Here is a 14,941-nt window from a genome sequence, read left to right as displayed (position 1 = left end):
CACTCAGGAGGACCATGGTGATATGTGCCTACAACGTTAATTTCATTTTAATAATGTTTTTGTGCGGCTGAGACTTAGCATATGATGTCTTTGTAGTGCCACCAAAGGATGCTGGAGCCTCAATCTGCAGCCTAAGTCTGATACAGCTAGTGCTCTTTGCTTCAGGGGATTTTGTTGATAACACTCAGCTGTTGCGATGGGTTAATACACTATAACACAGAGGACAGTGTATACAAAAGCTCTTATTCAGAGCTCAATACTGAGGCCTAGGGGTACTGCTATCCAAAGGATTTGGGAATGACTTTGCTTCAAACCCCAGAATTTCTCTCTCACTCCCTAAAGCCCTGATTCTTGGAGTGCCCCAAACTAGTGAGAGTTCCTAGGAAAGAGAGTTGCTTCACGTTGCTTTACATTAGCATCTGTTGACCAAAGGAAAGTTTTAGGAATAAAAGGGCTAAGGGAGAACTCAGTATGGAAGGATTTTCATTGAGAGACATGTTTTATCTGCACATCTTCCCTTCTCAGCAGCCCCATGGTTTTCCTGGGGTCAGCTAAATTGTCCCTGATTTCTGGGACTCCAGGCCCTAAAGATTTCTCTTAGGGGTTAGTTTCAGGTAGCTGTTGTGAGAATTTGGTTAAACTTGGCAGTAAAGAAAGGAGAATGACCCAAAACAGAATAACTGTTCCTGGGGAATTTTCTCTTTCCATTACTGGAGAGGAAAGAGGGACAGGATTCCTCGTCTGTAACTAATCCAGGAGCAGAGAGAGTGGTTAATCTGTGAGTGTTCAATTTCAACCTTGCAGACAGTTAACTGAAACTATTATTTGTAACAACAGGTAACACAGATAAAAGCTTTTTTTCTCTCAAATCAGATCCAACGGCAGATTAACAGCCTTTGTTTCTGTGTCACCCTTTTCTTGGAAATAGTTTCTATTACTTTCCCATATAATCCTGATTTAGGGTGTAACTACTGTTAAATTTCAGGGGGATATGGTGGCTGCCAGGGCACTGGGTTACAGGACTCTGAGCTCTACCCTTTGCTTCACTAGTCCTGTTTCTTCCAGAAGTAATTTTGTGTTTAAAGGGAATTCCTCCCCCACATCCCACTTTCACAACCACGAATGGATATTTACAAGACACACCCTCTGTATCAGTTGCCCTTACCCTTGGTCTAGACCCGGTACGAGTCTGGTTATATGTGCTTGTTAAACAATGAATTACTTCTCGAAGGAATGCTGCTTGTTTGTTGTACGCTCCGTCCTTGTAGAGTTATGCATAGAGGCTTTTTAGGTGATTGTATAGGCTTTACCTAGGCAGTGAAAGAAGCCTTATAAACAGTGAGCCTTTGTAGTGAAAGTAGAGTAAGTGTAATTATAACCTCCCCCACTCCCCCCTATTTAAATGAAAATCTTCCAATTGTCATGTATAAAACGTTCTGCCTTTCCAGGTAGCTCAGCTACAGGACAGTCTAAACCTTTAAGACCATCTTCAAAGGGTGAATGCAAAATGAACAGCAGAGCTCAGTACACAAGATGCAGAGGGCCATCTGTCTGAACCAGGAGGACTTGAAAATGTCTGTGTGCAGTAACTTTGTGGAGCACATTTGGAAGCCTGGCTCCTGCAAAAACTGTTTCTACTCCAAACGTTCCCACAGGCTGCAGGCATCCCTGGAGCTGGAAGCTAGTAGCTTGCCCTCACGCACCCTGAATGGAATTAGAACAAAGGCTGAGGATACAGCTCTGGAGGATGAGTGTGTAACTGCCGCACCTTACTCGAAGCCAACGATTGCAGTGAAGCCAACAATGATCAACCCAGATGTTTCTGACATCTGGGCGGATGTGAATATGCATGCAGATATCTCGCAGGTAATGATTAATAAGGGGTGTGGTATCGTACAGTGCTGCGCCCATTATAATATTTGCTTTTGGTGGGGAGCAATAAGGGTATTTGCTATGACAAGACTATTGCGTGTCGACCTCCATTACTTTTTATTTCTGGGTGTGTGTAAGCCAAGATCTTTCTTTTCTGCCTCATCTGCTTTCCACTGGGTTTTAAACCCCTCGACACCAGAGGTTTGTGTTTCTGCTGCAAAATGCTTGGCTCCCTGCGACACCACTCGTTAAATCTAGTGGGACCTTGTGTAAATTAGATAATACTGACCAAGATCACAAACAGTTCTTGAAGAATCATGTATAAATCAGATACTTTAAAATAATGTTAGTCGCTCAGTATCTTGGTACATTTTTAATTTTTAATTTTTTTTTTCCTTGTGAAAATTTTCTGCTTGACAACCTAAGGACTGAAATCCTCTGTTTATATGCTGTCTGGGGCAAACAGGGCCTGCTTCCCCTCACAGCCCCACCGTGTGTCCCTCCATCCTGGCTAGGAGGGACCACCCGTAGGAGTGAGAGGATCTTCATGCCCAGGTAGTCCTTGGCCCCTCTGCTGAGACTGAGAGCAAGTTTGCCAAATGTAGCCGTTGCTGTGGTGTAGATACCTGCTCACTAATAACTGAACAATTTATTTCACACAGACCATCAAACCACCATCAGCTGTTAATGGTTCGCTGTCAGGGTGGGCTGATAACCTGGCAGCCTAGTGAATGTTTCTCTGTTCCACTGTGAATCTCCTGAACCATTCAGTCCCCCTTAATATCTTCCTAAATCTGATGGCTGAGGGGAGAACTGCGTATTGAGCAATGGTTACATCCAGAGATGGGACTAAGAATTTGGCCGATGGTGAAGCTTTAGTTCCCTATAAGTGGGTTCTACCATGTCAAATCCCTAGGAATGCAACAATTTAGCATTTAACAGGCATGGGTTGCACTCTGCATTCCATGGGATTCTCACTTCTCTTCCCTTATTGAACAGAGGACAAGAAGACTTATCACAATCTCATGTGGGAGGGAGGTGGCAAGGAAGATTCCTTGATTCCTGGTCTTGCTACAGCTGCTCTCCAATGGGAGTAAAGATAAGGTCTTCCCGAATGCGATGGGCATGCCCCCAGATACAAACAGTAGAACCTCAGCGTTACGAACACCTTGGGAATGGAGGTTGTTCGGAACTCTGAACAAAACGTTATGGTGGGTCTTTTAAAAGTTTACAACTGACCACTGACTTAATACAGCTTTGAAACTACTATACAGAAGAAAAATGCAGTTTTTAACCATCTTAAATTAAACAAACCCAGAAACAATTTCCTTACCTTGTGAAATTTTCTTTTAAACTTTCCCTTTATTTTTCTAGTAGTTTACATTTAACACAGCACTCTACTGTATTTGCTTTTGTTTTTGTTTGGTTCTGCTCTGCCTGATTGCGTTCTTCTGGTTCCAGGTGAGATGTGTGGTTGACTGGTCAGTTTTTAACTGGTGTTCATAACTCTGAGGTACTACTGTAGCTACGAGTGCCTCTGGCAAGGGCAGGAAGGAAGAGGTGCACTGCTACCACTTCCAGATGGAAGAAGGGATCTTTTGCCAAGTAGGCCCTCTCCTGTTACAGTGGAAATTCCACATATAATGAACTGTTTTTCATGAGGGGAATCCTTAGTTATAAGAGGGTTCCATTCTGTAAGATGTACAGCTACAAAGCTGGTTTATAAAATGGAAAGGAGACATAATGACACATGGAAGATGTACTCTTTGTAATCTATGCCTCTTTAATTCTGTGTCGATGGCTCTAAATAGAATACACACATACCATGCGACAGGTTGAAAACGTTATTCCCTGTCCTGGATAAGAACCTGACTAGGAAGGAAAGGGGATGCCTTATTCACTATATTGGCATAATTAATAATGCAAGGACTGCAAAGGGTGCAGAAGGTAGGACAAGTGTAGCTTCAGCAGACAAGGCTGCAGTAATCACCTGTGTGGTGAGTACGCAGGTGCAGAGCAGAACTAACCACACACCTGAGGGGAGTCGGCAACAAAACACCATTTGCCATTTTTCTTTCTTTTAATGCCCATCCTGAATGTGTGTTTTTATCTTTGGCCCACGTAGGTCAGCTGGAGAATGGCGTCTGAAACCCACCTCATTGTGAAGCCAGGAGAAGCTCAGAGGACATGCCTTGACCACTTCGGCACCAGTGCTGTGAGAAAGCCCTTCGTTCGTGATACACCGAATGACTGTGCTCCTCAGTATCTCCCAGGCTGCTCCAGGGCGGGCCTGGAAAACAGAGGGGAAAGAAATATCCCCTTCAACAGTTCAGTGTTGGAGGGCGAGATGGGTGGATGGGAGGGCAGAGCTATGCTTCGTAACAAGGAGAAGCTCGCCTGTCCACAGAAAGGGATCTGCCACCAACCATCCATCTTTGCCGACCGAAGCACTGATTCCACCCCGGACTCTACCGGATGTCCAGCCTTTCGGCAAAGGGAAGGCACACCGCTGTCCTCAGAGAGCAGTGACAGCTGCTGCTCTCCTGGCTCTGAGAGCGAAAGTGGGGAGTACTGTTCGATCGCAGACTGTTGTAGAGAGAGTCCTGTCCCACTGGACGCTCCGTGTCCACAGAGCAAGGTGGCATGGCATGACAGTGAAAAGCCAGCCCCGAGGTTCTGGGGGCAGCAGGAGGCTGCGGGGAATCCACTGGCAAAGACAAGGGCAGTCAAGTTTTGTGAAGATGAATGCAGGCCATTGAACTTAGACTCGAGTTTGCAAAGGGAACACTGTTTACAGGACTCTCTACAAAATAATACACGTTTGGAGCGAAAAACATTAGCACTTATCTCTGGCACTACCGCCCTGTCAGACAGTGTGGCGAGCAGCAACAGTAGCAGCAGTCCCCTGACTTTGCCCCAGGAGAACGATTGCTGTCCTCTCCTTGAGCAATCGAGTCTCGTGCGAGACAACCCCGGGGAAAACTCGAGCGACTCTCTGAGCACCGTCCCAGCACCACAACATGCCCCTCATGCACAGCCTGCCCACAGCGAGCCCATTTATGCCGAGAGCACCAAGAGAAAGAAGGCGCAGGTAAATAATTCTGGCGTGCAAACAAAGAGAGAGGGGCCGGCACGCAGCCCTCTCAAAGAGCAGGCCCATGGCCTGTGGCGAGATGGGGTGCGGTACCTGAGCAGCGAAAGGGAGTACCAGGATTCAGCCACGCAGGTAGCAGCAAAGATTACCATTATGGCAGCACACACAGACGAGGATAACAGGACAATATTTCTGAGCAGCCCAGACTCCGCTGTTGGGGTCCAGTGGCCCTGCACTAGCCCCACCTCTCATCCAGACTTTGCGATCCCTTCACCTTCCTTTGGGCACAGAGAAGGCTCTCAAGCCGGCAGTGAGGTGGGTTCGGGTGAAAGCAGCCCGAGGTTTCACCAGCAAACACAGAGCAAGGGCGTAGTTAATGAGAGTCCTGCTGTTCCCCCAAAGATGTCCACGAGCAGCCCGCCTGGCAGCGAGGGGACTACCATGCCTTCAGTCAAGTCTCCTGGGGCAGAGCTCTGTGACAGTAATGGCCATGGTGACACCAGCACCCAGTTCTCATCAAGGAACTGTACAGATCCTAGTGTTTTGGGGACTCTGCCTTCTCTCTGCTCTCATAGTAACAGGGTCTCTGCAGAGGAGCCCAACAGGGGTCCTCCAGGCTTGTCCCATGAGCGGAGGCATAAATACTGCGGTGCAGGATGGAGCAGGCAGTGCCGGATAGAGGAAGAAGAGGAGGAAGAACAGGGCTTTTTAACCTGCACACAGGCCAGGGAAGTGGAGAATGGAACAGCTTGTCCCCATCACGGGGAAGACTGCTCTGGGCAAGACAAAAAGACTGGGATGAGCAAATCAGCATCTTTTGCTTTTGAGTTCCCTAAAGACAGCAGTGAAACTGAGGAATTTGTACCACCTCCTCCACCTCCAAAGAAACAGCCCAGGTATAGACCGATGTGCGTGAGTGTACATGTGCTAATTTACATACTGTGGATAGTCACAAATGATCTGTTCTAAGTCAGTGGTTCTCTACCTAGTTACCATTGTGGGCCGTGTATGAGGCCAACAGTGTGTTACGTGGGCCGCACCCAACGCTACCTGTGGATGTCACATGGGCCGGAACTTTGTTCTGATTGGGCCACAGGTTGAGAACCACTGTTCTAAATGCTCCCAGCCAAAATGTCTGCTGCAGGGAGAGATTAGAAGGAAGCGTCCTCCTTTTGTCCTTAGTTAAAATCTAAACAGCCCGATAAAAACTGACTTTCTGGAACATAGGGAACTGCTGTGTAGCTGTATAATTGCTTTCTCAGCATACCAGATTGCCTGTAAGCCCCTCTGCAAATGCTGTGATTAGTTATGTCAAGGGGTCGGGGCTGATACGAAGAAATAACCTGTTTTGTTTCTCCTCTGATCATTGTATTCATATGCCAATCACATAAAGATCCAGGAAATTCAGCATTTCCCTGACATGGGCAGAGAAGCCCTCGCATGGGCAGGTATACTCTGGTACAAACTGATGAACGTGGTACAAGATCCTACATTATTTATCGGCCTCTGTTATGGGGGAGCTTATAGCACTGCCTGTTGATAAGGTTGCTCAACACTTTCCATAATAAGACCCTGTCTTCAGTTGCTTGTAACTTTGCCACGCTTTAACCATCTGCGCTGACATTTTCCATGCTGGGCACCTGCCTCGGTTGAATTTGTTTGGAAATTTTCAGCTAAAATGGTTCAAGAACAAAGTCGGGGAAAAATACCTTGTTTAGTGTGTGTTTAAAGAATAGGGTATTGCAGACATCTGGTTGAGAAGCTCTAGCACCTCCCTGCTGTGAAACAGGGACTTGAAATTTGGTGGTACAGGATGTGCTCATGTAACTAAAGACTGTATCATGATGTGTATACACAAGAAGGGAGAATTAAGGTTGCCCAAGCCACCTTAATTTTGGCGTATTCTAACTTTATATTATAATATGAGTGACAGCTGTCCATCTGGGAAGGACATCATTGTGCTAGGTATTAAATCACACTAGGCTTCCACTATATAATTGGCACTCTCAAAATGCGTTCAATTCTTTATCTGTAGCTGAGTGTCCCTCAAAATTGAAATCCAGTCAGGAGCTCGAGTAATGAGGGGTAGTGACTTTCCTCTTCCAGTCACTGGTTTGAATTCAGCCTAGGTCAGTAGTGACTGAAGTACTAACACCTGATTGCTGCCTGGTGACCCGGGAAAGACATGGGGTGGGCTCTGTCCCATCTCAGTGCCCCGGTGACCCCGTCACAAAACCCAGACCCAGACCTGGACGTCCTCAGTGAGTGTTAATGGAGAAACTAAGTATTGCGAGTGCATGGAGGCTGAGCTGCCCTCTCCCCCCTAGCTAGGGCCCTCTCAGGCCATGGTTAAGGTATATTTATTGGCCGAGGAGAGTGGGAAATTTTGCAGGCCTGCTGCCCGCGCCCTCCCTGTACTTGTTCTGGGGATAAGTGTCAATGGAGGAGCTCAGCCTGCAGGGCTGTCAGCAGTTTCTGTCAGAGCAACTTGAAACAACTCAGCCCCATGCCAGATCTCTCAGTACGATTGCACAGACTGAAAGCTCTGCCAGCCAGATGCACGGCCACTGCAGTGACGCGGGCCACGCAAGCCCTTAGATCAGTGGATGTGAATGAGGGTCACCGCCACACCTGAGAACTGGGTTGGGGGTGGTAACGTTTGAGCTGCCTGGCTGCGTGTGAGATGATAGGTTCACAGTGTAGCCGGAGTCAGGGGGTGACTTGCGGCACCACCCTGGGAGAGCGCTCGGAGAACAGACCCCGGTTCCCTCGCTCATGTGGGTTTATGAAGGTTTCTTACAGCGTAACTAAGAGAAGAAATGAGCTTTTTGAAAAGAAAAGGAGTACTTGTGGCACCTTAGAGACTAACCAATTTATTTGAGCATAAGCTTTCGTGAGCTACAGCTCACTTCATCGGATGCCCGATGAAGTGAGCTGTAGCTGACGAAAGCTTATGCTCAAATAAATTGGTTAGTCTCTAAGGTGCCACAAGTACTCCTTTTCTTTTTGTAAATACAGACTAACACGGCTGTTACTCTGAAACCTGTCTTTTTGAAATGGTTTAACAGTGAACAAATGACATGGGGGGGAGGGAAATGAAGCAAAGAACAAAAAGCTTTAAAACTCATCCCAGGCCGAGGGACAAGAGTGCGTTCCTAGCATGGCATCTTTTCTGAACAGACCTACCTTACGTGGCCCCTAAGCAAAGCCAACGTCAAACGCTCTTCCTGCTGAACTGGGGCACCTCCAGGTTGCAGGCACAGGCAAGAAAGGGGCTACAGAGAAAATGAGCTTTCATGCTTTATTTTGAGCCTTTAAAGATATCCGCCGAGACATTTTTAGCTGTGAGCCCAGGAATTTCCTTTCAGGGCTGTTCCCCGCTCTGTATCTCGCATTGAACTGTGGTTTGTGATTGAGATTTGGTCTAGTTCAGACTTAAGAAGCAGAGAAGGTTGTGGTGGCTGGTTGCTATTGGGAAAGGATAGTTTTAGGACCTCCCTGAGTCTCACTTGAGCATGCTGGAATTCATACAGGAAATGATTCATAGAAGAGAGAAACAGAAGTCCCGAGCAGGGCCGGATGAAGGCAATCTACGTCCCTTGACACCATCAGTCCCCCTGGCCCTGCCCCTCCATTGTGGTCCCAATTACTATTTAGCGTGGCAAGGAGCTCCCTCCCTTGCCCAGAGAGGCAGGAGCAGAAGTAGGGAGCCCCTTTTTCCCGGCAGAAGCAGCAGCAAGGATCGTTGTCCTCCTACTGTGAGCAGCTGGGGTCTCCTTTCCATCTAGAATGGCAGCAGTGGTGGCAGGAGGACCCCTCAGTTCTAACACCCCAGTAGCTGGGGTATCTGCTTGTATGGGGGAGTCAAGCCTGCTGCATTCTTCCCCTCCTGCTGGGCTGGGGTTGGAGTTAGCACCCCCTCTGGAGGCAGGGGGCAGCTCCCTGCTCTCAGAGGTATTGTCTCAGGCTCTCTGAACACTCAGGGTGAGGTTACTGCAGTTGTTCCTCTTGAGTCACCTTTAAAGCTTTTCTTCACATCTTTGAGGGCCAGAAAGTACTTAAAAATACTGCGATTCTGACATCCCTATTGCATGACTCCCGTGGCTTGGGTCCTAGTTACGGGGGTGGTTCTATCCACTTGTACCTGGATGACAGACAGTGGTCATTATGTCTCACTAGCAAATGCCTTGATCCAAGCTGCCAAATCTAGCTGCTGTCACCCAAAGAGCACAGACTTGCCCAGCTGTCAAATCTCCTGCAGCCACCACAAGAAGCTACCTGATCAGGGGCACAGCTGCTCCAGTTGGATAAATTCACAAAGATTGGGGTCCTTTTGAGTGCCCTCGTTTTCCTTTTAACCTCTACTTCTTTGAGCATGTTTCATGCACAGGATGCTGTGCTCTTATTTGTGTATATGCACAGTACGTGTTTGTGTGTGTGTACGGGGTGTGTGTATATATTATTACTCCTCTTGATCTTTGACAAATACTGCAAGCAACAGTTATACAAATTATTTGCTTAATATATGAAACCTTAATAAATATTATTGATTGAAGTGGCCAGAACACAGTCAAAACTTGGTCATGGAAGATGGGAAAATCCGTTTCTTTGGCTTCCATGACATTGAGACTCACGTGGACGTGTGAGGCTAGATCCTTACCTGTGGCTGAGGAACACTCAGTGCAACTTGGGAGGGGAGAGGTGTGCGCAAAAGTGACTTTCTGACAACTTTGCACTCCTCATCCGGGGCAGTCTGTGTGCAGGTCTGGCCCTAGGCATACGTTGGAACTGTCTAAAGGCTGCTCTCAATTATGTTAGCTATCAGTGGCCTTATAGCAGCCATGCATTGCCCGTGTGCAGGGAGGCAGAGAGCATGCCTGCTGTCCGCCAGCCATGCCCCCTACACCAGCCTGAGAGAGGAAGGGTGGCATAGGAGTCACTGTGCCAGCTCTATGGCACTGAAGGATCCTTCCACATTGGCATGATCCTCCCATGACCTGCTAAAATGGGTTAGGGCCATTTTGTGCTAGCAAAGCTATGTAAAGCAGACTCAGTATAGGCGAGAATCTGGGCCTTAATATTTCTTGCTCATTTAAATGTCTAGTTATAATAGTAAACAGATCTTTGCTACGCACTTTAGAAACCAAACAGAAGGTGGCATTAGTTTTCGGGAGACTGGTGAGCTTTCCCACTTGGTAGTCAGGCTAATGGAAGACCGAGCATGTCATAGAACCAAGTGGGGAAATGGCTTTTCTTTGGGGCGTAGATAAGGAATGCTTGAAAATAGTTACCTTAAATTGTACCTTGGTGAAAGGAGCTTTCCGCATCTATCAATGTGTGGGGAAAGTAATGGGGAGGGAAGAGAGAGAAATATGAAGGCAAGAATGGTCCTTTGAAGATGTCTGACTTTTCAAGGTAAAAGGCATTTCCCATTAACTTCTGTGGTGCCTTCAAGCAGGAGTCGCCTTGAGACTCGACAGGTATAAACCATGTGTCCTGACAGTTCGACAGTGCAGGAAAAGAGGTTCACAGTAACACATTGTATATTGAAGTTAAGCCTCACGCACTCTTCCCAGCGTTGAATTTATTTGTTTTTCCTTTTACATCTTGTGCTTTACTGCATGCGTGTGGTTGTGTGCAGGGAAAATGAAACCTATTTGATTAGTTTTTTCTAATGACAATTACTTATTTTAAAGCAATCTAGAATATATTTTCAAAGTTGAGAAACAAAGACCAAACATGTAATGTGTTAAGGTTGTTCACCCTCAGCTATAACAGTTTAAAAAAAAAAAACCAACAAAAGCCACCTTTGCAGTATTTTCATGGTGCAAATAAGGCTGTGGTCTGGAATGAGAGTTCTCTCCAAGGTAGCTGCAAGCACATTTACAGACAGGTTTTAAATAATGGGGTTGTGCCCCTTTTTTTGTATTTTTGGATATATACAAAAAGTTCTGGACCTCTTCTGTATGTTTAAGGGGGAGGGGTACTGCTTGTTTTAAAATTAGACTGTTAGAGCTGGTCTCTCCTGGAACTCTGTGGAAAACCAAAGAACTAGTTGAATTATGACATCACAAGAAAAGAGATTTAAAAGCTGATTAATTGAAAGGGGAAGGGATGTTTAGTCGGTTTCAAATTAATTAGCCATTGTAACAGTTCACAATGTGATGTGGTGGATTCTCCGTCACTTGGAGTCTTTAAATCAGGGGTGGGCAAACTATGGCCCAGGGGCTCCCACCGGGCAGCAGGGTCCGGGGCTTGCCCCGCACTGCATGTACAGTGGCTGTGCGTGGCTCCTGGAAGCAGTGGCATGTCCGTCCTCTGGCTCCTACACGTAGGGGCAGCCAAGGGGCTCTGCATGCTGCCCCCGCCCCAAGTGCCGCCCCTGCAGCTTCCATTGGCCAGGAACATGGCTAATGGGAGCTGCAGGGGTTGCGCCTACAGATGGGATAGCATGCAGAGCTGCCTGGCTGCACTTCCGTGTAGGAGCTGGAGGGGGGACATGCCATTGCTTCTGGGAGTTGCTTGAGGTAAGTGCCACCCGGAGCCTGCACTCCTGACCCTCTCCCATGCCCCGACCCCCTTCCCCAGCCCTGATCCCCCTCCTGCCCTCTGAACCTCTTGGTCCGAGTCTGGAGCATCCTCCTACACCCCAAACCCTCATTCCCAGCTCCAGCCAGAGGCACCCCCCCCCCCCCCGCACCTCAACCCCCTGCCCCAGCCCGGAAACCCTTCCTGCACACTAAACTCATTTCTGGACCCACCACAGAGCCCACACCCCCAGCTGGAGCCCTCACCCCTTCACCCCCTCCTGTACCCCAACCTCCAATTTTGTGAGCATTCATGGCCCGCCATACAATTTCCATACCCAGATGTGGCCCTCGGGCCAAAAAGTTTGCCCACTCCTGCTTTTAAATCATCATTGGATGGCTCTTTCTAAAAGAGAGGCTCTGTTTCATTCACAAGTTATTGGGACTGATGCAGGAATCCCTGGGTGAAATTCTCTGGCCTGTGTTATGCACCAGGGTCGGACTAGATGATCATAATGGTCCCTTCTGGCCTTAAGACATATGACTCTAATCTTTTTTATAAGCCATTAAAAAATCTCTAGGTTAAAGTTATTTTTGGCATTAGTCTCTAATTGTTTCCAACAAAATTAATACATCTTCATAATATATTCTAATAAATACATGACTCGTATTTTGAAAGCGAATAGATGAGTATGGCTTGACAAATTCTGTTGTTAGTCTGTGCTGTAAACCAGACGATAAATGAGATCAGGGCACACAAAGGCTGCCTGTTTGAGGGTTGTAGCTTTTGACAGAGGCTTTAGTGTCTTACCACAAAAAAAGGAGAGAGAGATACAAAGTGGTGATGGTAGAAACAGAATCACAAGGAAAAAGCTTAAAATGCAGAGAGATCAGATTCGTTTCTAACTGGAAATGATTGCCACATGGATGATCACGCTAGATCTGGCTTTGTGAATTAGTGTATGATTTTACATGATTGTAATGCTAGCTTTCAGAATTTTATCATCTATTTAAAACCCCCCACAGGGCCAGCTTCTGCTATTTGGATTTGTGAGAGTGGATCAAGTGGCTGAAATAAAGTATTATTCTGCCCGCAATACACTTTTCTTTATAATTTCCTTTTTGTTGAATTTTTTTAGGCATACAAAGTCTATTCAAGTGAGAAGAAAGAATGATGGAAATAGACTTTATTTTTAGCTTCCTATTTCTAGGACACTGTAAATGCATGAACAGTAACCAGGATCATTAAAGCAATCTTAAGATAGCCCGCTTTAGTTGCCATTAGGACAGCCTTAACTAAAGTACTGTAAATATTTAATAGTGAGGAAAGTAGAGAACAAAATACATCTCCAGGACATGCAGATGCTGACCTGGAAGCACTTGTCGTGCACTAGAGAGTGTTTCATGGGGCAAGGTGGCTTCAGAGGCCAGCTCAGCAAAGCATTTAGGACTGCGTCCAGCTCTGCTGAAGTCACTGGAAGATTTGGCACAGATGCAGAATCCGGTAGTTAGATGTGCATTTCAGCATGAGGTTAAGTGCTTTGCAGAATGAGCGACAAAACCAGGAATGCTTCTGGCACTGTGGATGCGTCGTCAGATTCTCTTGTCGGGACACTTTCTGACATGAAGGGACAAAGGGAGAATCCGTGTTCTAGTACAGTGAAATAACTGATTTGCAGTAGTCTCTGTGGATGTGGTGTGACTAGATAGATGGAGACACTACAAAAATACAAATAAGAATCCATATGTAATGATCATAAAGGTGAACATTAACACTCAGTCCCTTGATGGGGATTTGGGACACTGGAGAATTTTAGTTCCATAAAAATAAGCTCTTGACTGCTCGGCATAGTCTGCCCCCGTGTGCGTGTTTATGGGTCGAGTTAGAGTGCAAACCAGTGTGTGTGGCATGTTTGCGGGTAGGGGATTGGATGGGGGGAGAAATCCAACTAGTATCTTGGTTTTTGTTTAAAGGGAAACGATGATTGTTGACAGGGGCTAGGGTGGTGTCAAATGTAGATCAGAATAAATGGAAACAGGAAACGTGCTTACTTTTAAAAATAGTCCCATATTGAAATAGCGATTGAATGACTTTATGTCCGTTCATGTCTATGGTGGCCGAGCATGTGCAAGAAAGGAAAGCAAAACTCAGACAGACACGGGACAGAGCTGGCTTCTCAGGCTTAGCATCCCACCAAGTTTTGTGTGTGATAGAAAATCATATGTTGGTATCTCTGTGTATGATTCTTCACATGATTATTGCTTGGTGTGCTGGACAAAGACGCATCCTTTATTGACTCGGGCGACTAGTGAGCGAAGAAGGGTTACGTGGGGCCACCCTGTTCTTGTCTCTTGTACCTAGTGTGAATAGTTGCTCTACATCCGTGCCCTGGGTAGGAGCTGGGTAATGAGGCATATCCTTTGCTAACAACTAGGGTGAGTGCTGGGTACTGCTGAATTGGGGCTCAATGTGGTAGTGCTACGAAGGAAGCAGTGTTCAGAAAGGGGTTTCTGCAGACTTGTAATTCTCTGTTTTTAAAGCTTGTTTTCAGATGTTCATTCCAGTGCAAGTGGAGGGAGCTTGTTCACATACCCTTGTCCCGGCTGCTCCAGGACAATGATAACCTCATGCTTTTCCACCATACGCCCCATAACGTACGATTCCTGGAGAGTGAACGGGAGGAGAGCAGGTCCCATCGGCAAAGATGGTGCCCACACAAGTGTGCCCTCTATCCCCTTCCACAAACACAGCCCGAAAATCATTATAGCTGTTCCAAGCCATTGAGATTTATAATGATTTTACCAGGTGTTGACTAAGGCTTCTGGAACATGCTGAACATGATTGGTCCCTGTATACCAGGAGTGGGCAAACTTTTTGGCCCAAGGGCCACATCTGGGTGTGGAAATTGTATGGTGGGCCATGAATTCTCATGAAATTGGGGGTTGGGGTGCGGAAGGGGGTGAGGGCTCCAGCTGGGGGTGTGGGCTCTGTGGTGAGTCCAGAAATGAGTTCAGTGTGCGGGAAGGGGCTGGGGCAGAGGGTTGGTGTGCCAGGGGGGAGGGGAGAGGAGGGCTCTGGCTGGGGGTGCAGGCTCTGGGGTGGGGATGGGGATGAGGGTTTGGGGTGCAGGAGGGTGCTCCGGGCTGGGACCAAGGGGTTAGGAGGGCAGGACGGGAAACAGGGCTGGGGCAGGTGGTTGGGGCACGGGAGGAGGTCAGGGGTGCAGGCTCAAACAACTCCCAGAAGCAGCGGCATTTCCCTCCTCTGGCTCCTACGTGGAGGTGCAGACAGGCTGTTCTGCATGCTGCCCTATCCATAGGCGCCGCCCCTGCAGCTCCCATTGGCCATGGTTCCCGGCTAATGGGAGCTGCGGGGACGGCACTTGGGGCGGGGGCAGCATGCAGAGCCCCTTGGCTGCCCCTTCGTGTAGGAGCTGGAGGGGGGGAC

The 14,941-nt window shown here is 47.4% G+C and overlaps 1 protein-coding gene across 1 annotated transcript in view; it reads left to right on the top strand.

Annotated features, from left to right (window-relative positions):
* The window catches only part of PRAG1 (PEAK1 related, kinase-activating pseudokinase 1), a 46,514-nt gene that overhangs the window by 2,948 nt on the left and 28,625 nt on the right, over positions 1-14,941 (top strand). Inside the window, exons 2-3 of the mRNA XM_074950386.1 lie at positions 1,449-1,866; positions 3,998-5,862. Of these exons, the coding sequence (XP_074806487.1) occupies positions 1,501-1,866; positions 3,998-5,862 (2,231 nt within the window). The 5' untranslated portion in view covers positions 1,449-1,500. The remainder of the gene's footprint in view (positions 1-1,448; positions 1,867-3,997; positions 5,863-14,941) is intronic.

The sequence above is a fragment of the Natator depressus genome, chromosome 4 (assembly GCF_965152275.1).
Source record: "Natator depressus isolate rNatDep1 chromosome 4, rNatDep2.hap1, whole genome shotgun sequence".
Taxonomy (NCBI): Eukaryota; Metazoa; Chordata; order Testudines; family Cheloniidae; genus Natator; species Natator depressus.
The sequence above is the reverse complement of the archived record's forward strand: the minus strand, read 5'-3'. Positions and strand labels throughout refer to the sequence as shown.